The sequence below is a fragment of the Carcharodon carcharias genome, chromosome 1 (assembly GCF_017639515.1).
Source record: "Carcharodon carcharias isolate sCarCar2 chromosome 1, sCarCar2.pri, whole genome shotgun sequence".
NCBI classification, from domain to species: Eukaryota; Metazoa; Chordata; class Chondrichthyes; order Lamniformes; family Lamnidae; genus Carcharodon; species Carcharodon carcharias.
In genome coordinates, this window is record NC_054467.1 from 5,200,785 (window position 1) to 5,227,570 (window position 26,786).

The following is a 26,786-nucleotide window of genomic DNA, read 5'->3' on the forward strand; positions in this document are numbered from 1 at the left end:
TAGTAGTCGTGGGTTTGGAAGGTGCTGTCTAAGGAGCCTTGGTGAATTTCTGCAGTGCAGGAATTCCATCTGAGAAGGAGAATCGAGACTAAAACTAGAACCACATCATTCAGGTTGGAAATCAGGAAATGAGGAGCACCCATACACCTGTGGCTGAAGGTGGCCCATAATACCATCATTACTATCACCATTTAGTGCAATTACTTTAAATACTTTAAATTAATGACTGTGTTTAACAGTAAAGCATGTTCTGAAATGCTGTGCTTGGAGGTAACGTGTTCAGCCCCAAGAATGGCTCTTTAGATTCAACTGTGGTTGGATTTTTCTCTCTTGTGTCATGTGGTTGATGTTTGGATCTGTTCTTTCTGCATCTGAAAAAATTTAAAAAAAAACTTAGTACAGCGTTAAATATTCAAAAAGGATATTGTGCATGCAGACAACAATTGCTGCCTGTGCAGCACGTTTAACTGGGGTGATGGCATTGCCTTTGTTGTAAACCTTTTCACCGTGTTGTTAGACTGGAAGAGTTTGCAAGGGGGTCATGGTAAGCCTTTTATGAATCATTGGATCAGCCTCAGCTGGAGTATTGCATTCAATTATGGAGAACGCATTTTAGGAAGGATATCAGGGCCTTGGAGCGGGTGCAGAGGAGGATTTACTAGAATGGGACTGGGATGAGGGACTTCAGTTAACGTGGAGAGAATGGAAAAGCTGGGATTGTTCTCCTTAGAGCAGAGAAGGTTAAGGGAAGATGTAATTGAGATGGATACATAGGGAGGGCTGTTGTACACAGTTGTGTTTGGACTTCATCTGAGGAGAATCAAGACAAAAATTAGAACCATGTCATTCAGGATGGAAATCAGGAAATATTTTGCCCCACAGATATTGCAAAAATCTGGGTTCAATGGGCAGTGACAAAATACAAATTAATTACTTGCTTAAGGGCCTTAATAGGCCTCTTAATTGTCAGCGGCCGCCCTGCCGACACTTGCGTATACCTGCCGACCAAAAGATCGCAAGAATGCATGATGATGTCGGGAAGCTCACCCAACGTCATCATGTGTCGTTTTACGCCCGATCGGGTCAGGGGTGTGCCCACCCATGGGATGTAAAACCCTGGCCTATGAAGAAGAAGAACTAAGAACTGGTCTTTCTAAATCCCATCAAACCCCAAAATAAGAGAGCCCAGGCTGCCAGGGTTTATGCGTAAGGTATAACCCAAAATCTGTAAGTAGAGTACCCGTATACAAAGCTAGAGACCGTAAATATAGGATAGTCAATAAATCCAATTGGTATTTAGGAGAAACCTCTTTATGCAGAGAGTGGTGAGAACGTGGAATTCACTATCACAGCGAGTGGTTGAGGTGAATAGTGTAGATACATTTAAGGGGATACTGGATAAACACATGAGGAAGGAAGGAATGGAAGGATGTTTTTTGTATGCACAATTAAACAAAGCAAAGGGTTGTTATGTTCTAGATTCTGAAGACTGCCCAATAGATAAATACCTCATGTAGATCAGATAAGAGGCAATTAGCAGGCCCACGAACACAAGGAAAGTTATAGCCACTGTCAGCGCCACATCCTCCTTGCTGATTGGTTGCTGAACCAGTTCAAAGTGCATGCATCTGACGCCGCTGAAACCTTTCGCACACCTTAAAAAGGAAAATGTGAAATTAATCAAAAGAAACTCACACTTGTTGAACAAGCACCACAGAAAACCCTAGGGGCTTCATCTGTCAGTACCAAGGTAGGTGGGTGCAGTTTAGGCCCGGTTCAGCCTTGTTTTAATTAAGGGGCTGAATGGCCTCTTCCCATACTACCAAATGACTATTTATATAACTTTGTTCCCTTGCAATTACAGCCAACAACAACAAACTGCATTTAAGTGGCACCTTTAATCCAGTGCATGGGGCGTCACAGGAGAGTTATCAAACAAAATTTGGCACTGAGCCACATAAGGAGATATTGCGAAGACGAGTCATCTTGGACTCGAAACGTTAACTCCGTTTATCCGTCGGTAGCTGCTGCCAGACCCGCTGAGCTTTTCCAGCATTTTTTGTTTTTATTCGGGGGGGGACATTAGGACTGATGACCAAAATTCTTGGTCAGAGGTAGCTTTTCAAGAGGATCTTATAGCAGGAGAGAGGAATAGAGATGTGGAGAGGTTTGGGGGTGGGGGGGGTGGTGGAAAGAGGGATTCCCAGAGTTTAGGGCCCAGGCAGCTAAAGGAATAGCCATCAATGATGAAGAGATTAGAAATGGGGGATATACAAGAGGCCAGAATTGGAACTGCACCGAGATCTCGGAGGGGTGTAGGGCTGAAGGGATTTGAAAAAAAGGAGATGAGAATTTTACAATGTCCCAGGACTGGTGGCATTGCAGTATCTCAGCATTTCTAAACCTCTAGCTCCTCAGCTTGAACTACAAGAACATCCAAACAGATCGACTACATAACATCCCAACTTGCCATCAAGCTTTGCTATTTAACTATAAATAATGATGTAAGCTCACGTGCCGTTAAAATAAGAACGGAATTTATGAATTTCAACCTAAGGTTGAATTGTGTCTGTCCCATTCCAAATAACTCACATTCTGACCCTGCTTCACCTGAAGGCTGCCCTCAATCTCGACTGCCCGTGGGGAATTGCCACAGGGCGTTAGCGAGTCTTTCTTAATGAACGCAGGGGTTACGGTGAAACGTTTGTGCGGAAGAAAAGACTAACAGGTGCTGCAGACAATGAGGCCATCAATACAGTCGCTTGCTCCAGGACAACTTGAGTTGGCGCATGTAGAAATATAATCCCCAATGTTAACCTAACCTGGCCAGAAATGGCCCATTTTATACTTTGTCCAATTTTCACAGAATCACTGAATTTTTACAGCACAGAAGGAGACCATTCAGCCCATCATGTCTGTACTGGCTCGCCGAATGAGCAACTCACCCAGTGCCATTCTCCCGCCTTCTCCCGTAACCCTCTACTTCAGATAACAGAATCTTTCTCCCTTGAAAGCCTCGATTGAACCTGCCTCCACCACACTCTCAGGACAGTGCATTCCAGACCCGAACCACTCGCCGCGTGAATAAGTTTATCTTCGTGTCGCTTTTGCTTCTTTTGCCAATTGCTTTAAGTCCATGCCCTCTCGCTTCGCTCACTGTTGACTTGAATTGAGGATGTTAACCGGACCTCTGACTCGAACCCCACTCGCGGCTGTAATTTTGAACTGAAAGAAATGCACGCTAACTTTATCGATTTGAATTGTTACCCTCTTGTGTGTCTTCATGTCAGCTGCACACGAACCTTTACCTCAACTTAACAATTACCGTGAGGAATTAACCAACCTCATTGTGATATATTCTTTCTTACCTGCAATAGTGTATGTTCTCATGTGGGATGTACACACAGTCTCCATTAAGACAAAAACTTTCCATTGAAGGAGGGCACTTTGATCTTTTCACCTCAGCTGCCTGGGGAATTATTACTGGCGTCTCTGTTTGAAAAGTAATAAATTTTATCAGTGCACGTAGCAAAGTAATACCTTCTAAATATTTGAAATTAAATAACAGGTGAAAAGCATTTTTATAAAGGACCAGTCAAACAGCACAAGCACCATGAAACCCCTGATATACTTCTGAAGATGCAACAGCCAATATGTGCACAGCAAGCCCCCACACTAGCAATGAGGTAATGGCCAGATAATCTGATTTAGTGATGCTGGTTGGGAGAAAAATATTGGCCAGCACGCCAGGGGGAGCTTGCCTGCTCTTCTTCAAATGAGCACCGTGGGATCTAGGGAAGACAGGGCCTTCATCTAACATCTCCTCCCAAAGCACTTCCAACAGTACCGCACTCCCTCAGTAGTGCATTGGAAATGTCAGCCTGAGCTTTGGGTGTCCAAGTTTCTGGAATGACTTCAAGCCAGAACCTTCAGGCTCAGAGGTGAGGTTGCTACACACTAAGCCAAGGCTGGCACCTGACTTTGTTTCTCTTTATTCTTTCATGCATCATTAAGATGCCCATCCCTAATTGCCCTTGAACTGAGTGGCTTGCTAGGCCATTTCAGAGAGTATTTGAGAGTCCACCACATCGCAGTCACGATGGGTCTGGAATCACGTGTAGGCCAGACCAGGTAAGGACAGCAGATTTCCTTCCCTAAAGGACATCAGTGAACCAGATGGTTTTTTACAACAATTGATGATAGTTTTCATGGTCGCCATTACTAATTCTAGTTTTATATTCCAGATTTATTAATTGAATTTAAGTTCCACCAACTGCCATGGTGAGAATCAAACCCGTGACCCCAGAGCATTAGCATGGGCTTCTGGATTATTAGTCCAGTGATATTACCACTGCCCCAAGGTCTCTCAATGAAGCTGATGGAAAAGAAGATCAAGCAGGGTGCAAAACAATGAGACAGGACGGAGAGAGCTAGCCAATGAGACAGGACGGAGAGAGCTAGCCAATGAGACAGGACGGAGAGAGCTAGCCAATGAGACAGGACGGAGAGAGCTAGCCAATGAGACAGGACGGAGAAAGATAGCCAGTGAGACAGGAGAGAGCTAGCCAATGAGACAGGACGGAGAGAGCTAGCCAATGAGACAGGAGAGAGCTAGCCAATGAGACAGGACGGAGAGAGCTAGCCAATGAGACAGGACGGAGAGGTAGCCAATGAGACAGGATGGAGAAAGATAGCCAATGAGACAGGACGGAGAGATAGCCAATGAGATGGGACAGAGGGATGATCTGTTTTACCCCAGATCCAATTCCAAACTGTTTTCCAGAAGTTTGTACTGGATTCTTCTCTCAAACTAAACTGTATGAAATGAATGATGAAGTATTGAGCAAAGTATAAAAATGTGACATAATATATATTGTTTACCTGTTGCGTTGCATTCAGTACCGAGCTGGCCTGGGACACACCGTGGGATTATTGTTGTGCTGTCACAGAGGTGATAAAGGCAAAATTCTATTGACAAAAGAGGGAAAAATTGACAAGGTCAAGGGTGATGAGGTCAGCTTACTTTGATATTTTACTTGATCATTTCTTTAGCATATTCCAAAGTGCTTCAATCAGAATCCTACAGTACAGAAGGAGGCCATTTGGCCCAACATGTCTTTGCCAGCTCTTTCAAAGACTATCCAATTATTCTTGCATTCTCTGCCCTGTCCTCGGTCATGTAAATTTCTCCCTTTAAGTATTTATCCAATTCCCCTTTTGGAAGTTATTATTGAATCTGCTTCCACCGCCCTTTTAGACAGTGCGTTCCGGATCACAACAACTCGCTGTGTAAAAAGAATTCTCCTTATCTCCCCCTCTGGTTCTTTTGTCACTTACCACTAAACTGTGGGACCTGAACCCAGCATCACCTGTCATAGGGGTGCGGATGCGACTCACTGAGACAAGACTGATCCTGCATTACCATGGAGATGATGGAAGTAAGGTTTAAATGTCACGAAATATTGTGAACGCCTCAGGTCACAATACTAAAGCTGCTTGGACGTGTTATAAAGCATTTGCATGCTAGCAGTCTACATACAGCTGGCCAATAATGATTCACCCTTTCAGCTGAACATGATATCTTTTTGTTTATAAGACATGCCTGTAGCAGAGAAAGTCCTAAGTCTCAATATAGTCACATTCCAGTTCACCTGCTCACCTTCACCCAAAATAACATCTCTTGTTTGTATTGAAGTTTTCTGTTCAATAAATCTTCCACACTACAGTGTTTCTGATTGTTGAGTCAAATTTTTTATTGTTCAGTATATTACATTACGATTATAATTATTAACTCTTAAGCTGATGATGCTGTTCTGACCTTGGTCCATCAGATCAAACAGCACAAGGATAGATTAAGCAACTACGCTCATGCTTTGTTCATTCTCTTCTGTTTTTAGTACCCTGCAATTATTCATGCTTATTGAAAAACTTTGATGTCAATCCTACTCTCCCACTGTGGATCAGTGATTTCCTTCATATAGATTCCTTCAATGGGTGTTAGTTTCTGGCATTTAGGAGGAGCCTGTGTTAATGAATACTCGATTTACTCAGGGCTGTGTACTGTCACCTTTACTTTCCATCCTCTGTAGAAATGATTGTCGATCAGAGCACAGTGACATAACCGTCCCAGAGTATGCTGATGGTACAGTATGTCTGTGTCTCATCAGGAATAACAGAGGGAACTATAGAAACTCAGTGGAGAAGTTTGTAAAATGGTGCGAGAACAATTCTCTTAAACGGAATGAAAACAAGACAAAAGAATTAGTTATAGATGTTAGGAAAAAGCCAGTTAATGATATTGTTCCTGTGAAGATTCATGTTGTGGACATTCAAACAGTTATCTAGGTATCAAAGTAGTTGATAAGTTGAACTGAAGGAAACAGTGTATGGATGTGATGGCTGAGGGACATTTATTTTATTCATTCATGGGATGTGGGCATCACTGGCTAGGCCAGCATTTCTTGCCCAACCTTTGAGAAGGTGGTGGTGATATGCTTGCTCAAACTACTGCAGTCCATACACAATTATACCAGCCGAGAGAATTAAAATCCTTTCGAGTACATCCCACAATCATGAAACACTTCTATACAGCTGCAGTTGAGAGTGCTATTCTTTTTGGACGTCTCTCCTGGTTCTGTTGTCTTTTGAAAGTAGACTCTTTAACAGTGTGGTGATTATTGAACCAGGCAGAAAGGGCATTTGATGAGCAGATTTTTCTTGGCGAAATCGGGTCTTGAAGAAGCTTGACGAAAATAAAGAGAGTCACAAGCAATGAGAATCACTCCCTGTCTCAGTATTACTTTTGCATGTGTTCAGGCAAAATGCTACAATCCCTCAGATGCAGGCAAATCGGTTCCTGAACCCATTTGTGTCCTTCTCTGTAGGAACTTTTAACAGGAGTTTGATGTATGGATGAGGATGTTGATTCAGGGTGGAACTCACTGACCGATTATTTTAATACATTGGATTAGTTTTTAGTACATGTTTTAATTCAAGTTAAATATTTGTGATAGGGTTATCTTCTTTCTTTTATTGTTAACATTTATTTATATATGGTTTTTATTGATGACCAAGCAATGTACCCAAAACAAATTTCTGTATGGACAATAATAAAGTCAATTGAATGTAATTGTAAATTTACTGTAGACTTGATTGTTCTGCAATAGGTTAGGAGTTCATCCATAACTGGACCAAATACCCTAGCATGAAGTGAATTGTCACAAGAACACATCACTAAAAGTCAGCACCCACAAAGGATTTCCAATTTCTGAAAGACAGTTTTGAATAATTAATCAAAATCGATAGTTAGCAAAACCCACAACGTGTTCTGCAATGCAAAACACAACAGGCTGGATGTTGCTGGAAAAGCACCAGATCGTTGACTACATATACCAGTCGATTTAGGCTGATTTGCAGCTTGTTTCACACAAACGTTATCTCACTATCAGCCTCCCCGTTACTTTGAAGAACCTGCTTGCACACATTAATTTGCCTGTTATACTCACCGCAGAAAGTTACACCTGATTATTACGAGTGCAAATACCATTAAACAATGTGATAATTGTTGATGCAGTTCCAATCAACTTCTCACAAATTAGTGCAAGTGCGATTACAGATTATAGCGCTGAGAATGAGTAGAAGGTTGCTCAGGAGAATGGCATTGCAGAAGTTTCCAATGGGATTGGGGATGTTGGGGAGGAAGGAGAGGTTAAGGCTTTTGGTGGTGGTAGAGAGGTCAATAGTGTTTGAGCCTAACCAGCTTGGAATGCGTTTTGGAAATTTTGGCTGTGCATGGTTTTTCTGACCATTTCCAATTCACATATTCCATGGCCACAAAAGTCTATTGGGGTCAGTACATGGATGCATCTGCTGCTGCATTTGGCTGTTCCACCTCACATGCATCACCAACACTTACCAGCCTTAAAATTACACAATATCTGGCACCCACATTAGCTTCCCACCAATCCCCCAAACACTATACAGACTTTCATTCAGTTTCCTCTCAAATCATCAGAACCTACTAAAGAACTTCCATTCAAAAAACACCTTTCACAAGTCCAGGATATCCCAAAGCATTTTACAGCTAATTAAATACTTTAAAAGGAGCAGGAGCTGAGAGTCAGAGTGGGGATTTAAAAATAGCAGAAGCCGGACTCGGGGTTGAAAGCAGCTCGAGGACAGAGCGAAGGTTCCAGGGAGACTTGGGGCTGAAAGTGGCTCTTGGACAGAGATGGAGTTCCAGGGAGACTCGGGGCTGAAAGTGGAGTGAAGACATCACGATTCAAAAAGTGACACGATGCAGGGGAGGCAGCTGATTGGTAAGTAAGGTCAGGTGAGTACTTCTACTTCTATTTTTTCTACCAATTAAACTGTTGCAGTCCATTAGCTTAAACAAAATAAGTGAGGAATTTGGACTGTAGTGGGAGTGTTTGGGATGAAATAAGGCACCAAGTGTAATTAGTATTTTTTAAAGGGAATAAATAACACATTTAATCTAATGGGAAGTCATGGCAGCAGAGCTCGCAACTGTGATATGCTCCTCCTGCACTATGTGGGAAGTCATGGACACTTCCAGTGCCCTTGGCCACCATATGTGCAGGAAGAGTGTCCATCTGCAGCTACTGGCTAACCACATTTTGGAGCTGGAGCTGTGGATGGATTTACTGTGGAGCATCTGCGATGCTGGGATTGTTGTGGACAGCACATTCAGTGAAGTGATCACACCGCAGGTAAAGACTAAGCAGGCAGAAAGGGGGATGGGTGACCACCAGGCAGAGTAGAGGAAGGCAGGTAATGCAGGAGTCCCCTGTGGCTGTCCCCCTCTCTGACAGGTATACCATTTTGGATACTGTTGGGGGAGGCTTCTCAGGGTAAAGCAGCAGGAGCCAAGACCATGGTACCACAGGTGGCTCTGCTGCACAAGAGGGGTGGAAGGAGAGTGGCAGGGCTATAGTGATAGGGGATTCAATAGTAAGCAGAACAGACAAGCATTGCTGTGGCTGGAAAAGAGACTCCAGGATGGTATGTTGCCTCCCTGGTGCCTGGGTCAAGGATGTCTCGGAGAGGCTGCAAAGCATTCTAAAGGGGGGAGGGCGAACAGCCAGTGGTCATGGTACATATTGGTACCAACGACATAGGTAAAAAAAAAAGGATGAGGTCCTACAAGCTGAATAGAGGGAGTTAGGACATAAATTAAAAAGTTGGACCTACAAGGTAGTCATCTCAGGATTACTACCAGTGCCATGTGCTAGTGAGAGTAGAAATAACAGGATATACCAGATGAATATATGGCTGAAGAAATGGCGTAGTGGGGAGGAGGGAGGGATTCAGATTCCTGGGGCATTGGGACCGGTTCTGGGGAAGGTGGAGCCAGTACAAATAGGACGGGTTGCATTGGGACAGAACCGGGACCATTGTCCTCAGGGGGTTTGCTAGTGCAGTCAGGGAGGGTTTAAATTAGAATGGCAGGGGGGTGGGAGCCTGAGCTGGGAGACAGGGCAAGGGGAACCAAGGAGAGAAATGAAAGACAGAAAAGTAAAAAGCAAAAGTGGAAGGCAGAAAAAACAAGGTGAAAAACAAATGGGGTCATAGTGCAAAATAAAGCTAAGATGACTAACAAGGTTAAGAAGGCACATCTAAGGGCATTGTATCTTAATGCGCGGAGCATTCGCAATATGGTAGATGAATTAACAGTGCAAATAGACATAAACGGTTATGATATAGTTACAATTATGGAGACATAGAAACATAGAAACTAGGAGTGGGCTATTCAGCTCTTTGAGCCTGCTCCACCATTCAATATGATCATGGCTGATCATCCAACTCAATAACCTGCTCCCACTTTCTCCCCATACCCTTTGATCCCTTTTGCCCCAAGAGCTATATCTAACTCCTTGAGAACATATAATGTTTCCTTTGTGGTAGTGAATTCCATAGGCTCACCACTCTCTGGTTGAAGAAATTTCTCCTCATCTCAGTCGTAAATGGTCTACCCCATATCCTCAGACTGTGACCCCTGGTTCTGGACTCCCCTACTGTCCGGAACATCCTTCCTGCATCTACCCTGTCTAATCCTGTTAGAATTTTATAGGTTTCTATGAGATCCCCCCTCATTCTTCTGAACTCCCGCACATATAATCCTAATCGACTCAATCTCTCCTCATATGTCAGTCCCGCCATCCCAGGAATCAGTCGGGTAAACCTTTGCTCACTCCCTCTATAGCAAGTACATCCTTCCTCAGATAAGGAGACCAAAACTGCACACAATATTCCAGGTGTGGTCTCACCAAGGCTCTGTACAATTGCAGCAAGACATCCCTGTTCCTGTAGTCGAATCCTCTTGCTGTGAAGGCCAACATACCATTTGCCTTCTTTATCGCCTGCTGCACCTGCATGCTTACCTTCAGCGACTGGTGTACGAGGACACCCAGGTCTCATTGCACATTCCGCTCTCTCAATTTATAGCCATTCAGATAATAATCTGCTTTCCTGTTTTTGCTACCAAAGTGGATAACCTCACATTTATCCACCTTATATTGCATCTGCCATGCATTTGCCCACTCACTCAGCTTGTCCAAATCACACTGATGCATCTCTGCATCCTCCTCACAGCTCACCCTCCCACCCAGCTTTGTGTCATTTGCAAATTTGGAGATATTACATTTAGTTCCCTCATCTAAATCATTAATATATATTGTGAATAGCTGGGGTCCCAGCATCGATCCCTGCAGTACCCCAGTGCCTGCCATTCAGAAAAGACCCGTTTATTCCTACTCTTTGTTTCCTGTCTGTCAACCAGTTTTCTATCCATCTCAATATACTATCCCCAATTCCATGTGCTTTAATTTTACACACCAATCTCTTATGTGGGACTTTGTCGAAAGCCTTCTGAAAGTCCAAATAAACCACATCCACTGGCTTCCCCTCAACAACTCTACTAGTTACATCCTCAAAAAATTCCAGTAGATTTGTCAAGCATGATTTCCCGTTCATAAATCCATGCTGACTCTGTTCGATTCTGCCACTGTTTTCCAAATGATCAGCTATTAAATCTTTTATAATGGACTCTAGAATTTTCCCCACTACCGACGTCAGGCTGACTGGTCTATAATTCCCTGTTTTCTCTCTGCCTCCTTTTTTAAATAGTGGAGTTACATTAGCTACCCTCCAATCTGTAAGAACTGTTCCAGAGTCTATAGAATCTCGGAAGATGACCCGCCAATGCATCCACTATGGCCACTTCCTGGGATATAGATTATCAGGCGTTGGGGATTTATCGGCCTTCAATCCCATCAATTTCCCCAACACCATTTCCCGACTAATACTGATTTCTTTCAGTTCCTCCCTCTCACTAAACCCTGTGTTCCCCAACATTTCTGGTATGTTATTTGTGTCCCCCTTTGTGAAGTCAGAACCAAAGTATATATTTAGTAGGTCAGCCATTTCTTTGTTCCCCATTATAAATTTCCCTGTTTCTGACTGTAAGGGCCTACATTTGTCTTCACCAATCTTTTTCTTTTCACATACCTATAGAAACGTTTACAGTAAGTTTTTATGTTCCCCACAGGCTTACTCTCCTATTCCATTTCCCCCTTCTTAATCAATCCATGACATGGCTGCAGGGTGACTAAGGATCGGAAATGAACACCCAGGGGTATTCAATATTTAGGAAGGACAGACAAATAGGGAAAGGAGGTGGAGATAGCACTGTTAGTAAAGGAGGAAATCAATGCAATAGCGAGGAAGGATATTGGCTCAAAAATCATGATGTGGAATCTGTTTAGGTGGAGATAAGAAACACCAAAAGGCAGAACATGTTGGTGGGGGTCGTCTATAGGCTCCCAAAGAGTAATGGAGATGTATGGGGAGACATTAAGCAGAATATTAGAGATTCATGCAATAAGGATACAACTGTAATCATGGGTGAATTCCACAGATTCATTACTCTCTAAGAGAAGAAATTCTTCCTCATCTTTGTTGTAAATGGGTGCTGCACTCCTCCAATACTGACCCTCCACCAGTCCTGGCCCCCCTCAGTACTGATCCTCCAATAGCGCAGCATCCGCTCAGTATTTACCCTCCAGCAGTGCAGCACTCCCTCAGTACTGTCCCTGACAGTGCAGCATTCCCTCAGTACTGACCCTCTGACTGTGCAGCACTCCCTCAGTATTGACCTTCCAACAGACCCACGTTCTCCCAGTACAGATCCTTCAACAGTCTTGGCCCCCTCAGTATTGATCCTCCGGCAGTGCAGTACTCACTCAGTACTTATCCTCCAACATTGCGGCACTCCCTCAGCACTGCACTGGGAATGTCAGCCAGGATTTTGTGCTCGAGCCCCTTGATTTTGCCTCATTGGTCTGAGTACCAGTGACCAGTGACATGCAAGAACCTATGTAAACCATGCAAGCAGCAACTCCCAGCAAAGTGAGTCTCCACGCCTTTTGCCATATGGGAGATGGAAGCTCCCATCCATAGCTTCTTGGGGGAGACAGTTTGAGCTTTCCACTACTTTTTGTGGAAAAGTGCTTCCTGACATCACCCTGGATGTCCCAGCTCTAATTTTAAGGAAAATGATTTAAGCTTTTTGGAATGGATTCCTCTGCCAGTTGAGAAAATTCAGAGCCTGTATTTGTTCAGCTTGTGCTCAGCATACATCAAAGTGGCTAGACAGTGTAGCTAGGATATTGTTCCACAGGTGAGGATTAGTTTGGGTTTCACTTAAGTGCCTCTAAAGTTAATTAGCCTGTCAGCACTCACTGTGTGAAGAACAGCCATCCCAATAGGTAACCTGGGAAGGCCTTTCACTAGTGTGTGATATCAAAAGGCTTGGAGCAAAATAATAATTTAGAGCTTCAACTATTATGTTGCAGTGCAGAAACAGGCCATTCAGCCCAACTGGTAGATGCCAGTGTTTATGCTTCACATAAGCCTCCCCCTGTAGTGTTCAATGGTTTGATTGATCAGTGTTTGATTTTGTTAGTCAATTCACTGATCTATGTAACTGTACATAATTACATGAGCCTGTGGGTGGAGCTAGAGAGCTTAAAAAACTGAAAATTCCAGGAAGACCTGGGTTCTGGCTGATACCATAAGTGTGTAGAAAATTCTGCAAATTCTGAGATGCTTTAAAGTATTGTAAATAAACCTGTTACAGACATAGAGCTCATGTCATCTCCGTATCACTGTGAGATAAATTAGACATAAAATATCCAACAAACTAGCAAATATATAACAAAAACAGAATTACCTGGAAAAACTCAGCAGGTCTGGCAGCATCGGCGGAGAAGAAAAGAGTTGACGTTTCGAGTCCTCATGACCCTTCGACAGAACTGAGTAAAATTAGGAGAAGGGTGAAATATAAGCTGGTTTAAGGTGGGGGGGGCGGGGGGCGGTGGTGTGGTTATCGGGACAAGCAGGCAGTGATAGGAGCAGATAATCAAAAGATGTCACAGACAAAAGAACACAGATGTGCTGAAGGTGGTGATATTATCTAAACGAATGTGCTAATTAAGAATGGATGCAGGACATGCAAGGTACAGCTCTAGTGGGGGTGGGGTGGAAAGACTAACAGGGCATAAAAGGTATAGATTTAAAAATAATGGAAATAGGTGGGAAAAGAAAAATCTATATAAATTATTGGAAAAAACAAAAGGAAGAGGGAAGAAACAGAAAGGAGGTGGGGATGAAGGAGGGAGTTCAAGACCTAAAGTTGTTGAATTCAATATTCAGTCCAGAAGGCTGTAAAGTGCCTAGTTGGAAGATGAGGTGCTGTTCCTCCAGTTTGCGTTGAACTTCACTGGAACAATGCAGCAAGCCAAGGACAGACATTTGGACAAGAGAGCAGGGTGGAGTGTTGAAATGGCAAGCGACAGGGAGGTTTGGGTCATTCTTGTGGACAGACCGCAGGTGTTCTGCAAAGCGGTCGCCCAGTTTACGTTTGGTCTCTCCAATGTAGAGGAGACGGCATTGGGAGCAACGAATACAGTAGACTAAGTTGGAGGAAATGCAAGTGAAATGCTGCTTCACTTGAAAGGAGTGTTTGGGCCCTTGGAATGTGAGGAGAGAGGAAGTGAAGGGGCGGGTGTTGCATCTTTTTCGTAAGCCTGGGGAGGTGCCATAGGTGGAGGTTGAGGATTGGGAGTGATGGAGGAGTGGACCAGGGTGTCCCGGAGGGAACAATCCCTATGGAATGCCGCCGGGGGGGTGAAGGGAAGATGTGTTTGGTGGCGGCATCATGCTGGAGTTGGCAGAAATGGCGGAGGATGATCCTTTGAATGCGGAGGCTGGTGGGGTGATAAGTGAGAACAAGGGGGACCCTATCATGTTTCTGGGAGGGAGGAGAAGGCGTGAGGGCGGATGCGCGGGAGATGGGCCGGACACGGTTGAGGGCCCTGTCAACCACCGTGGGTGGAAAACCTGGGTTAAGGAAGAAGGAGGACATGTCAGAGGAACTGTTTTTGAAGGTAGCATCATCGGAACAGATGCGATGGAGGCGAAGGAACTGAGAGAATGGGATGGAGTCCTTACAGGAAGCGGGGTGTGAGGAGCTGTAGTCGAGATAGCTGTGGGAGTCGGTGGGTTTGTAATGGATATTGGTGGACAGTCTATCACCAGAGATTGAGACAGAGAGGTCAAGGAAGGGAAGGGAAGTGTCAGAGAAGGACCATGTGAAAATGATGGAGGGGTGGAGATTGGAAGCAAAATTAATACATTTTTCCAAGTCCCGACGAGAGCATGAAGCAGCACCGAAGTAATCATCGATGTACCGGAGAAAGAATTGTGGAAGGGGGCCGGAGTAGGACTGGAACAAGGAATGTTCCACATACCCCATAAAGAGACAGGCATAGCTGGGGCCCATGCGGGTACCCATAGCCACACCTTTTATTTGGAGGAAGTGAGAGGAGTTAAAGGAGAAATTGTTCAGTGTGAGAACAAGTTCAGCCAGACGGAGGAGAGTAGTGGTGGATGGGGATTGTTCGGGCCTCTGTTCGAGGAAGAAGCTAAGGGCCCTCAGACCATCCTGGTGGGGGATGGAGGTGTAGAGGGATTGAACGTCCATGGTGAAGAGGAGACGGTTGGGGCCAGGGAACTGGAAATTGTTGATGTGACGTAAGGTGTCAGAGGAATCATGAATGTAGGTGGGAAGGGACTGGACAAGGGGAGAGAGAAGGGAGTCAAGATAACGAGAAATGAGTTCTGTGGGGCAGGAGCAAGCTGACACGATTGGTCTGCCGTCTGTTTGTGGATTTTGGGTAGGAGGTAGAAGCGGGCCGTCCGAGGTTGGACTATCAGGTTGGAAGCTGTGGGAGGAAGATCTCCAAAGGAGATGAGGTCAGTGACATTCCTGGAAACAATGGCTTGATGTTCAGTGGTGGGGTCATGGTCCAGGGAGAGGTAGGAGGAAGTGTCTGCGAGTTGACGCTCAGCCTCCGCGAGGTAGATGTCAGTGCGCCAGACAACAACAGCACCACCCTTGTCAACGGGTTTAATGACAATGTTAGGGTTGAACCTGAGAGAATGGAGTGCAGTAAGTTCAGAGAGAGACAGATTAGAATGGGTGAGAGGAGCAGAGAAATTGAGATGACTAATGTCGCGCCGTCAGATTTGAATGAAAAGATCAAGGGAAGGTAACAATCCAGAGGGAGGGGTCCAGGTGGAGGGAGAACATTGGAGGTGGGTAAAAGGATCCGTTGAACAGGGAGAGGACTCCTGCCCAAAGAAGTAAGCACGGAGACGAAGACAGCGGAAGAAGAGTTCAGCATCATGCCGAGCCCGAAATTCATTGAAATGAGGGTGTAAGGGTATGAAACTAAGTCCTTTGCTGAGCACTGAACAATCAGCGTCAGAGAGGGGAATCTCAGGGGGTATAGTGAATACACGGCTGGGGCTGGGATTGGAAGATGGGGTGGGGACTGAGCGATAGGCAGGGGTGGAGGGTCCTAGATGGGTGTTGGTGTCGATGAGTTGTTGGAGCTTGCGTTCCTTAGCACTTGAGAGAAAGAGTTTCTTGTTGAGGCGTCGGATGAGAAGAAAAATAAAATGAAACTGGGGGCACGCGCAGATATATAACACCTCTGACATAATTCATCTCATCCTATATACATATCCTCGATTCCTTTAACTCTCACATCTTTATCCAATCCTTAAATGTATGTTAATTAAAATGGATAACTTCTCTAACGCCTGGAATCAACAGCTTAATTCAATTCATAATCTCCTTGTTGTTATTGAACATAATTCCCTGCCATGTATGCACATGTATACTTTGATAATTGGCACTCAAATACTCTTTTTTAGTTCAACCATATGTCAGCTGTCTGCATTGTTGAAGCCTGCAAATAGATTAGTGTGGGTGTGGTCCTGCATTCCTCAAACACCTCACTGAAACAGAAATGAACCCTTTTTTCTTAGCTTATTACACATAGCAACAAGACTATTACATACACTTTTTGTGATCACTGAAATCCTCAAAGCTGGGTGTTTCATTTTTCAAACTTTAGCTAGTTATATTCTTCCCTGGAAGGTTTCATCTACAATTATCATAGAATCATATAGCTCAGGAAGAGGCATGTGCCAGCTCTTTGAATGAGCTTTCCAAATAGACCCACTCCCCCTGCTCTTTTCCAATAGCCCTGCAAATTTTCCTTTTCAGGTATTTATCCAGGTCCCTGTTGAAAGTTATTATTGGATCTACTTCTACTGCCCTTTCAGGCAGCGCATTCCAGATCACATCAATGCACTCACCAAAATTCTCCCACCTCCTAAATGGTTCCCTTGACAATTACCTCAAATCTGTGTCCTCTGGTTACCAACTGACTTGCCAGTGGAAGCAGTTTCTTTCTGTCCACCCTATCAAAACACCTCTACTAAACTTCCACTTCACCATCTCTGCTCTGGGGCAACAAACCCAGCTTCTCCTGTCTCAGCATTTAAATGAAGTTCCTCAATCCTGGAATCATTGCAGTAAATAAGGGAATTGGGGAGGGCACCAGCCAATGGGGGAATTGGGAGAGGGCACCAGCCAATGGGGGAACTGGGGGAGGGTACCAGCCAATGAGGAATTAGGGGAGGGCACCAACCAATGGGGGAAATTGAAGACAGGTTGCCTGATTGAGGTCTTTAAAATTATGAAGAGTTTCAGTAGGATTGATGTGGAGAAGATATTTCCACTTCTGGGGAAGACCAATCATTACTAAACCCAGTAGGAGAAATATCTTCACAACGAGAATGGTAGAACTTGCTTCCCCAGGAAGTGGTTGAGGTGAATATGAATTTATTTAAGTGTGGATAAACAGATGAGGGAGAGAGGAATAGAGGGATATGCTGGTAGGGCAAGATGAAGGAGGGTGGGAGGAGGTTCGTGTGGAGCACAAACACCAGAACAGACCAGTTGGGCTGAATGGCCTGATCCTGTGCTGTAAAATTAAAAGTAATTCTTGTAAGCCTCCTCCGTGCCCTCTCTGATGCTTTGATCCTTCCTTGAGTGGTTTACAGAGTTGGACACAATATTCTGGCTGAGACCCTACCAGTGTTTTCTAAAGATTTAGCATTTCAAGCTATGTGCTTGCTACATTCCACCTTTAATTTAAACTACACTTCAGATTGTCCCTTCCTTCTATATGCCTTGACCTCAACATAAATAATCAAATAAACTATGGAGATGGGGAAGTGGGGGGGCTATGGGTACCCGCATGGGCCCCAGCTATGCCTGTCTCTTTATGGGGTATGTGGAGGGGATTGGGGGGAAGTGGAGGGGATTGGAGGACAGAGGGCCATTGGAATGGGAGGCTCCATGTCCCAGTGATGGGCTCACTTGGATGAAAGTCCACAACTGCAGTGTATCTGTTTCTGTGGAGGGGTTTCCACTCCTCCCCACTCCAGGGGAGGTGATGACGTAGTGGTATTGGAGCTAGTAATGGTCTGAGGACCCAGGTTCAAATCCCACAATGGCAGATGGTGGAATTTGAATTCAATAAAAATCTGGAATTAAAAGTCTAATGACGACCATGGAAGTGGTTCACTAATGTTCTTTAGGGAAAGGAAATCTGTCGTCCTTACCTGGTTTGGCCTACATGTGACTCCAGACCCACAGCAATGTGGTTGACTCATAAATGCCCTCTGAAATGGCCGAGCAAGCCACTCAGTTGTAACAAACCACTACAAAGTCACAAAAAAGGAATGAAACCAGGATGAACACCCGGCATTGACTTAGACACTGGAAACGACAACAGCAATCTCAACCCTGTCGACCCTGCAAAGTCCTTCTTACTAACATCTGGGGGATTGTGCCAAAATAGGGAAAGCTGTCTCACTTGCTAGTCAAGCAACAGCCTGACAGTCATCCTCATGGAATCATATCTTACAGATAATGTCCCAGATACCACCATCACCATCCCTGGGTATGTCCAGGCCTAGCAGATGTGGTGACACACTGGTATACAGTCAGCAGTTAGTTGCCCTGGTAGTCCTCGACATCGACTCTGGACCCCATGAAGTCTCATGGCATCAGTTCAAACATGGGCAAGAAAGCCCCCTACTGATCGGACCATGTAGCACCTTCCCTCAGCTGATGATTAAGTGCTTCTCCATGTTGAACACCACTTGGAGGAAGCACTAAGGGTAATAAGGACACAGAATGTACTCTGGGTGGGTGACTTCAATGTCCATCACCAGGAGTGGCTCGGTAGCACCACTACTAGCCGAGTCCTACAGGACGTAGCTGTTGGACTGGGCCTGTTGCAGGTGGTAAGGGAACCAGCAAGAGGGAAAAACATACTTGACCTCATCCTCACCAACCTGCCTGCTACAGATGCATCTGTCCATGACAGTATCGGTAGGAGTGAACACCGCACAGTCCTCGTGGAGATGAAGTCCTGTCTTCACACTGAGGATACCCTCCATTGTGTTGTGTGGCACTACCATCATGCTAAATGGGATAGATTTCAAACAGATCAAGCAACTCAAGACTGGGCATCAACAGCAGCAGCAGAATTGTGCTCAAACACAATCATGGCCCGGCACATCCTCCACTCTACCATTACAGCCAAGCCAGGGATCAGCCCTGGTTCAATGAAGCGTGCAGGAGGGCATGCCAGGAGCAGCACCAGACATACCTAAAAATGAGTTGTCAATCTGGGGAAGCTATAACACAGGACTGCTTGTGTGCCAAGCAGCATAAGCAGCAAGTGATCGGCAGGGTTAAGCGATCCCACAATCAATGGATCAGATCTAAGCTCTGCAGTCCTGCCACATCCATTGTGAATGGTGGTGGACAATTAAACAACTCACCGGAGGAGGAGGCTCCACAAATATCCCCATCCTCAATGATGGGGGAGCCCAGCACATCAGTGCAATCGAAAAGGCTGAAGCATTTGCTACAATCTTCAGCCAGAAGTGTCGAGTGGATGATCCATCTCGGCCTTCTCCAGAGTTCCCCAGCATCACAGACGCCAGTCTTCAGCCAATTCGATTTACTACACATGATATCAAGAAACGGCTGAAGGCACTGGATACTGCAAAGACTATGGGCCCTGACAACATTCAGCAATAACACTGAAGACTTGTGCTCCTGAACTTGCTGTGCCCCTAGCCAAGCTGTTCCAGTACAGCTACAACACTGGCACCTAGCCAGCAATGTGGAAAATTGCCCAGGTACGTCCTGTACACAAAAAGAAGGACAAATCCAATCCGACCAATTACCACCCCATCAGTCTACTCTCAATTATCAGTAAAGTAATGGAAGGGGTCATCAACAGTGCTATCAAGCGGCACTTACTTAGCAATAACCTGCTCACTGATGCCCAGTTTGGTTCTGCCAGGGTCACTCAGCTCCTGACCTCATTACAGACTTGGTTCAAACATGGACAAAAGAGCTGAACTCCCGAGGTGAGGTGAGAGTGACTGCCCTTGACATCAAGGCAGCATTTGACCGAGTGTCGCATCAAGGAGCCCTAGCAAAACTGGAGTCAATGGGAATCGGGGGAACACTCTCCTCTGATTGGAGTCATACCTAGCACAAAGGAAGATTGTTGTGGTTGTTGGAGGTCAGTCATCTCAGCTCTAGGACATCACTGCAGGAGTTCCTCAGGGTAGTGTCCTCGGCCCAACCATCTTCAGCTGCTTCATCAGTGACCTTCCTTCCATCATAAAGTCAGAAGTGGGGATGTTGGCTGGTGATTGCACAACGTTAAGCACCATTTGTGACTCCTTAGATACTGAAACAGTCCATGTCCAAATGCAGCAAGACCTGGACAATATCCGGCTTGGGCTGAGAAGTGACAAGTAACATTCGTGCCACCCAAGTGTCATGCAATGACCATCTCCAACAAGAGAGAATCCAACCATCGCCCCTTAATGTTCAATGGTATTACCATCACTGAATACCTCACTATCAACATCCTGGGGGTTCCCATTGACTAGAAACTGAATTGGACTAGCCATATAAATACTGTGGCCACAAGAGCAGGTCTGAGGCTGGGAATCCTGCAGCGAGTAACTCACCTCCTGACTCCACAAAACCTGTCCACAGTCTACAAGGCACAAGTTAGGAATGATATGGAATACTCCCCACTTGTCTGAATGAGTTTAGATCCTATAACACTGAAGAAGCTGGACACTGTCCAGACAAAGTGCTTGATTGGCACCACATCCACAAACATTTACTCCCTCCACCACCGACGGACAGTAGCAGCAGTGTGTATCATCCACAAGATGCACTGCAGGAATTCACCAAGGTTCCTTAGACAGCACCTTCCAAACCCACAACCACTACCACCTAGAAGGATAAGGGCAGCAGTTAGATGGGAACACCACAACCTGGAACTTCCTCTCCAAACCACTCCCCATCCTGACTTGGAAATATATCGTCGTTCCTTCACTGTCGCTGGGTCAAAATCCTGGAACTCCCTCCCTAACAGCACTGTGGGTGTACTTACACCACATGGACTGCAACGGTTCAAGAAGGCAGCTCACCACCACCTTCTCAAGGGCAATTAGGGATGGGCAATAAATGCTGGCCCAGCCAACGAAGCCCACATCTTGTGAATGAATAAAAAAAAAATCCTAAAAAAGTAAGATACAGGCTCAACAGATAATAGGGAAGGCAAATGGAATGTTGGCCTTTATTTCAAAGGGAATGGAGTATAAAAATAGGGAAATCTTGCTAAAACTATACAATGCACTAGTTAGACAACACCTAGAATACTGTGAACAATTTTGGTCCCCTTGTCTAAGGAAAGATATACTGGCATTGGAGGCAGTCCAGAGAATGTTCACTAGGTTGATCCCGGGTATGGAGGGATTTTCTTATGAGGGGAAGTTGAGTAGGTTGGGCCTGTACTCATTGGAGTTTAGAAGAATGAGAGGCAACCTTATTGAAACATATAAGATTCTTTGGGGGCTTGACAGAGTAGATGCTGAGAGTTTGTTTCCCCTTATGGGAGAGTCTGGGACCAGATGGCATAATCTCAGAGTAAGGGGGCACCCATTTAAAACAGAGATGAGGAGGAATTCCCTTCCCTCTGAGGGTAGTGAATCGGTGGAATTCTTTACCGCAGGGGGCTGCAGAGGTCGGGTGGTAAGTAAATTCAAGGCTGAGATGAACAGATTTTTAATCAGTAAGGGAATCAAGGGTTATGAGGAAAAGGCAGGAAAGTGGAGTTGAGGATTATCAGACCAGCCATAATCTCATTGAATAGCAGAGCAGACTCGATGGGCTAAATGGCCTACTTCTGTTCCTACGTCTTATGGTCTAAATAAAAGATGGGTCGGAGGACATATAAATGGGAATGGCAGAGTCATCAACAGCTGCTGTCCGAAAAAATGAGTGTTGATTGTGATGTGAAATTGTTGAACTCAATTGTTGAGCCTGTAAATTGCCTAATCAAAAGATGAGATGTTGTTCCTCAAATTTATTTTGAGGATATAGATTAGGTTATGCAACTGAGTGAACAAATAGGTAAAACAGACAAATAGATTACACAATTGAATGGACAAATGAGTAATGCAATTGAAATGCTAGTTGAACTTTAACACATGGAAGACATCTATTTAATGTGAAGTAATGCACACTGCCTTACAAAGTGTGTCATAAATGTACCCAATCGGAATTAGCGCACAATGACAGCTGAAAAAAGATCTGGGCATAATAATGGACATATAATTTTCAATGTTTACACAATGGGGGGAAAGAGCTTAAGAAGATAATGGAGTCCTGGAGTGTTTAGCACTGCGCAGTAGGAGTCTGCAAGCGGTTATGCTAAGGCTTTACAAGCTGTAAACAGTCCGCTTACAGGCTCAGACCACAATTAGAAACTGTGTTCAATGCTGATCACCATTTCAAAAGATGATGTGCAGACATTGAAGAGAGTGTCAGGAAAAGCAAGAATATTAATTCCAAGTGCAAAGAGACTTGGCTATGTAGAAAGATTACAAAATCTCAAAACTTTATACTCTCAAAGGGGAGACTTATCAGGATTTACATAAGATAAATGCAGAATATTATTTCAAGCAAAAAAGAAGAACTGATGAAAGGTCATCGACCTGAAATCCCACAGGTGCTGCATATTTCCAGGTTTCTCTGTTTTTACTTGAGATTTCCAGCATCCATGGTATTTTGCTTTTTTGGCTTTTGTATGAAGGAAGGAATGAAATTGCATTTATCAAACAGCTTTCATAACTCAGGAAGTCCAAAAGTGCTTTATAGTCAAGGAAGACTGTAGAATTGATCATTTTTGTGGTAAGTTTAATGTTTATCTTTTCGCCTGTTCTGTCACCATTAATCGCCCAGTTTAGCATTTTCGGCAAATTTATAAATCAAAGCTTTGTGTAAGTATGTAGATCATACTTTGATTGGCAAAAAAAAATATCAGGGAGATGGTGATGTTGCTGGAATAGTGATCTAGAGGCCTAGACAAATGCTGTGGGAAAATGGGTTAAAATCTCATCAAGGCAGCTGGTGGAATTTAAATTCAAATAATAAGTCTGGAATATAAAGCTAGCCTCAGCAATCATGACCATGGCAACTATTATGGACTGTTGTAAAAACTCATCAGGTTCACTAATGTCCCCTTTAGGGGAGGAAATCTGCCATCTGTACCTGGTCTGGCCTACACGTGACTCCAGACCCACAGCTGACCCTTAACTGCCCCCTGAAATGATCTAGCAGGCCGCTCAGTTCGAGGGCAATTAGGGATGAGCAACAAATGCTGGCCTTGCCAGTGATGTCTACGTACCGTGAAAGAATTTTTAAAAAATTAGACCAGTGAAAATTTGAAATGTAGTTGGTTACTGATGCAACAACAAATTGCATTCATATAGCACTTTTAATATATTAAAATGCCCCTAGTCACTAAACAGTAGAGTTTTCAGACAAAACAAAATCTAAGCCACAGAAATATTCAGACAGGTGACCAAAAGCTTGGTCAAAGGAATGGGTTTTAAGGCTTGACTTAAAGGAAGAGAGAGAGAGAGAGCTATGAAAGACAGAGACATTTAGGGAGGGAATTCCAGAGCTTAGGGCCCTGGCAACTGAAGGAATAAGGTTGCACAGGAGGCCAGAATTAGAGGAACGCAGGGATCTGGAGGGTTTAATACTGAGGGAATTCTGCACTGCTGAGATGCCATCTTTTTGGTGAGACAATAAACCATGGACTCGTCTGCCATCCAAAATTAGCATAAAGATCGCCAGCGCTATTTGAAGAAGAGCAAGAGCGTTCTCACTGGTGACATGGCCAATATTTTTATTCCTTAACCAACCCCACTAAAAACAGAATATCTGGGATCTTGCTGTGCGCAAATCGGCTGCTGTGTCTCCTACATTACAACAGCAACTATGCTTCGAGAGTATTTAATTAGCTGTAAAGCATTCAGGGAGTTCCTGAGATCCTGAAAGGTGCTATGTAAATGCAAGTTCTCTCTTTCTCTGGAATGCGGAAGAGTATTTTTTAAGTCTCAGCTGTAAATTTAATTTAAAATGTTTACATAAATGAGCATGAGGAATTTACGTGCGTTCTGCATTAACTGGGTGAGTGCATGTTGTGACTTGTGGAGAGTTGTGTTCAATTCTATCTGTATGAAACGTGAGGGTGACATTCCTCCAGCATTCCCATTCCGATCCTCACGAGGCCTTTCGACAAGCAACTCTCTTGGTGCCAACCCATCAAAGTTAACAATTCACAGAAGGATATTCATCTTAATAATGGAGGGCATGGGATTTACCCCTGATACTTAGCGCAGGGAAATCGAAAGCAACTTAAGGATTGAATGCCCCCAAGGAACAGCTGACGTGACAGGAGCTTTCATTCATAATTTAGACTCACTCTTTGGTGACCCTGCTATTATTATTCTGTCTATTAGTTTAATGCAATGCGGAAATTTGTAAGTCCTGACTTGTCTGTCTCCACTCAAGATCTGCTCTTCCATGACCCTGTGGCTAATTTTTTTTTTCTTAAGACATAAATATCTAAGTATCACGTTTGTGTGTGATATGTTCCTGGGGGCCACACGCTAACATCGAATCCCCTTTGATTTTTCAGTGAAATTGGCCACAGGTGATTACAAGACACTGACTGAGGCAGGAGTGTACAAGCAACATCAGCTCCCTTTCACAACAGCCACAGAGTTCTTCAAAGTTTCAGATCGCTGCCCTCTTACCTAGGAGGAGGAGAAGGGTCCATTCTGTGCAGGTGCTGCTGCTGCTGCTACTGACCATATCGCAGGAACTGGGGGGGCCAAGGTAGAAAAAACAATGGAGCGTTCAAGAGTTTTCCCGTGCCACTACTGCATCCAGGAAGTATTTTCCCCTCTCCGAGTTTGGAACAGAAATGCAGTTTCTAATTGTCCTTCCCAGTTGTACTTATGCAGATATTTAACTGCTGCTCACACCGGAAATTGCCACATCAGTAACAGTGGCACATAGTTATAATGATGATATTCATCGATGTGCTATGGAAATTGTTTATTTCCTTTAAATGTTTGCTGGTAATGTGTTGCAATATTTAACATTATCTAAAACCAGGAGTGTGGCTGTTAGAAGGAAAGGGCAAAGTGTGTTTTGTACATAATCTTTCGTTCTGTTGTGAGAATCGAACCCACAGCAGGAGCTCTCATTGAATATATTTTTAAATAGCTGAAACAAAAACAGAATTACCTGGAAAAACTCAGCAGGTCTGGCAGCATCGGCGGAGAAGGTAAGAGTTGACTTTTCGAGTCCTCATGACCCTTCGAATAATAGCTTTAAATAGCTGATGCTGCTCGCAGGAAACCAGCTGCCTGCCTTGACACCTCTGACCTTACTTTTTACTCAGCTCTGCACCGTCTTGATCCCCGACCTCCCTCAGCAGTACCTACCTCTCCCGGTAGGGCTGTGGTGAGGCCCTGGAGCTGCCGGCCCTCTGGTTGAGCCGGCATCATTGGGGTCATGCCTGACATCCTGAGCTGGACGGTGAGCCCAGCGGCAGACAGTTAGGAGGCCGCTCTCGGTAAAGGAGCTGAGCTTGTGCCGCTGCCGTCAAATTCAGGCTCAGGGGCCTCCATTTCATCCCAACTTCAGGGATCTGAAGCCGGTGAGAAACTCCTGCCCCACTGTTTAATAATTGGCACAAGGAGTCAGTAAAATTAACACTTTTGTATACATGGGGGCCGAAAATCTGTAGCCATTCTGGTGACTGTAATTTTGGCAAGAATTTGTCAGAAGGCTTGGAAATTGCACTACCACTAGGACATAAGAACTAGGAGCAGGAGTAGGCCATGTGTTTATCTAGTTTTCCCTTAAACACAACATCGCTATTTACCTCAATTACTCCTTGTGGTAGCGAGTTCCACATTCTCACCACTCTCCTGAATTCCTGATTGGTTTATTAGTGACTATCTGAGATTTATAGCCCCTAGTTTTGGTCTCCCCACACAAGTTGAATGTCCTTTACATCTACCCTAGCAAACACCTTCATAGTTTTAAAGATCGCTACAAGTCTTTTCATTCCTAATATGTATAACCTCTGTTCTGGTCTCATCCTAGCGGATCTCTTCCACCTTCTCCAGTGCCTCCATGTCCTTTAAACAATATGGTTCCCTGCACCATCAGGAATCCACCCCATCACTGTACTGCCAGTTTTCCATGGTGGGGCTGGGGGGAGGAGGGGGTTGGTGCGCAGAATAATGAAGTTACTTATTCTGCAAACACTGCAGGCATCATGACTTACCACATGCCTCGGTCCACAGCTTTCTGACAAATACCATTGCCAACCTGGAAAGACTCTGTGATGTAAGAGTTAAGGATGAATGTGACAACAACTGCCACCAGTAATACTTGCGCTGGAGTTAAACTGTAGGTCAGGTTGCAACAGGTTGCATAACTCACCATCAGCTTCCTTTGAAAAGCAAAGCCTGCACAGGCATTGTTCCCTCGACAGGTATGTGACTTACTGCTTTGTTATTCTAGCGTGGTGGGGTGTTATATCTCCAGCCCTCCCCGACCTATCAGCCGCCCCTCCATTGCTCCTCCACTTCTTCCAGAGATACAGGGGAATTCCCGTTGGGAAACACATTCTCCCTCATCACTTGACACGGGGTGCCAAGTTCCACCCCTTGTCAAACAGCACAAAGTTGATATCAAAAACCTCCCGGAAATGAGTCAGAAATCATGAAGGCTTTTGAGACTATATAAGGAGATACCATTCCAACTGGCAGGAGAGTCGGTAACCAAGGGAACAGACTTCAGGTGGTTGGCAAAAGAGCCAGAGGTCACATAATTGTCCAAGTTGGGTAGGGGAACAGAAGTATCGGGG

General features: G+C 44.6%; 1 protein-coding gene across 1 annotated transcript; it reads right to left on the reverse strand.

The window, feature by feature from the left end:
* On the reverse strand, positions 1-24,823 carry LOC121284929 (proepiregulin-like). The gene is made up of 5 exons (XM_041200859.1): positions 24,655-24,823; positions 4,882-4,968; positions 3,369-3,492; positions 1,509-1,655; positions 1-371 (listed from the first exon to the last, which is right to left on the reverse strand). Exons 1-5 carry the CDS (start codon positions 24,710-24,712, stop codon positions 233-235), a joined length of 555 nt encoding a protein of 184 aa, XP_041056793.1. The 5' UTR covers positions 24,713-24,823; the 3' UTR covers positions 1-232.
* Between the last annotated feature and the right edge of the window lie 1,963 nt (positions 24,824-26,786).

What these genes read in the sequence shown, in the direction of transcription:
- LOC121284929 (XM_041200859.1), bottom strand. Translation starts at nt 24,712, where the DNA reads ATGGTCAGTAGCAGCAGCAGCAGCACCTGCACAGAATGGACCCTTCTC. An exon ending in GACCCTTCTCCTCCTCCTAG is followed by an intron (nt 4,969 to 24,654) that starts GTAAGAGGGCAG and finishes TTTTGTCAATAG; the next exon opens with AATTTTGCCTTTATCACCTC. An exon ending in TACTGAATGCAACGCAACAG is followed by an intron (nt 3,493 to 4,881) that starts GTAAACAATATA and finishes CTTTTCAAACAG; the next exon opens with AGACGCCAGTAATAATTCCC.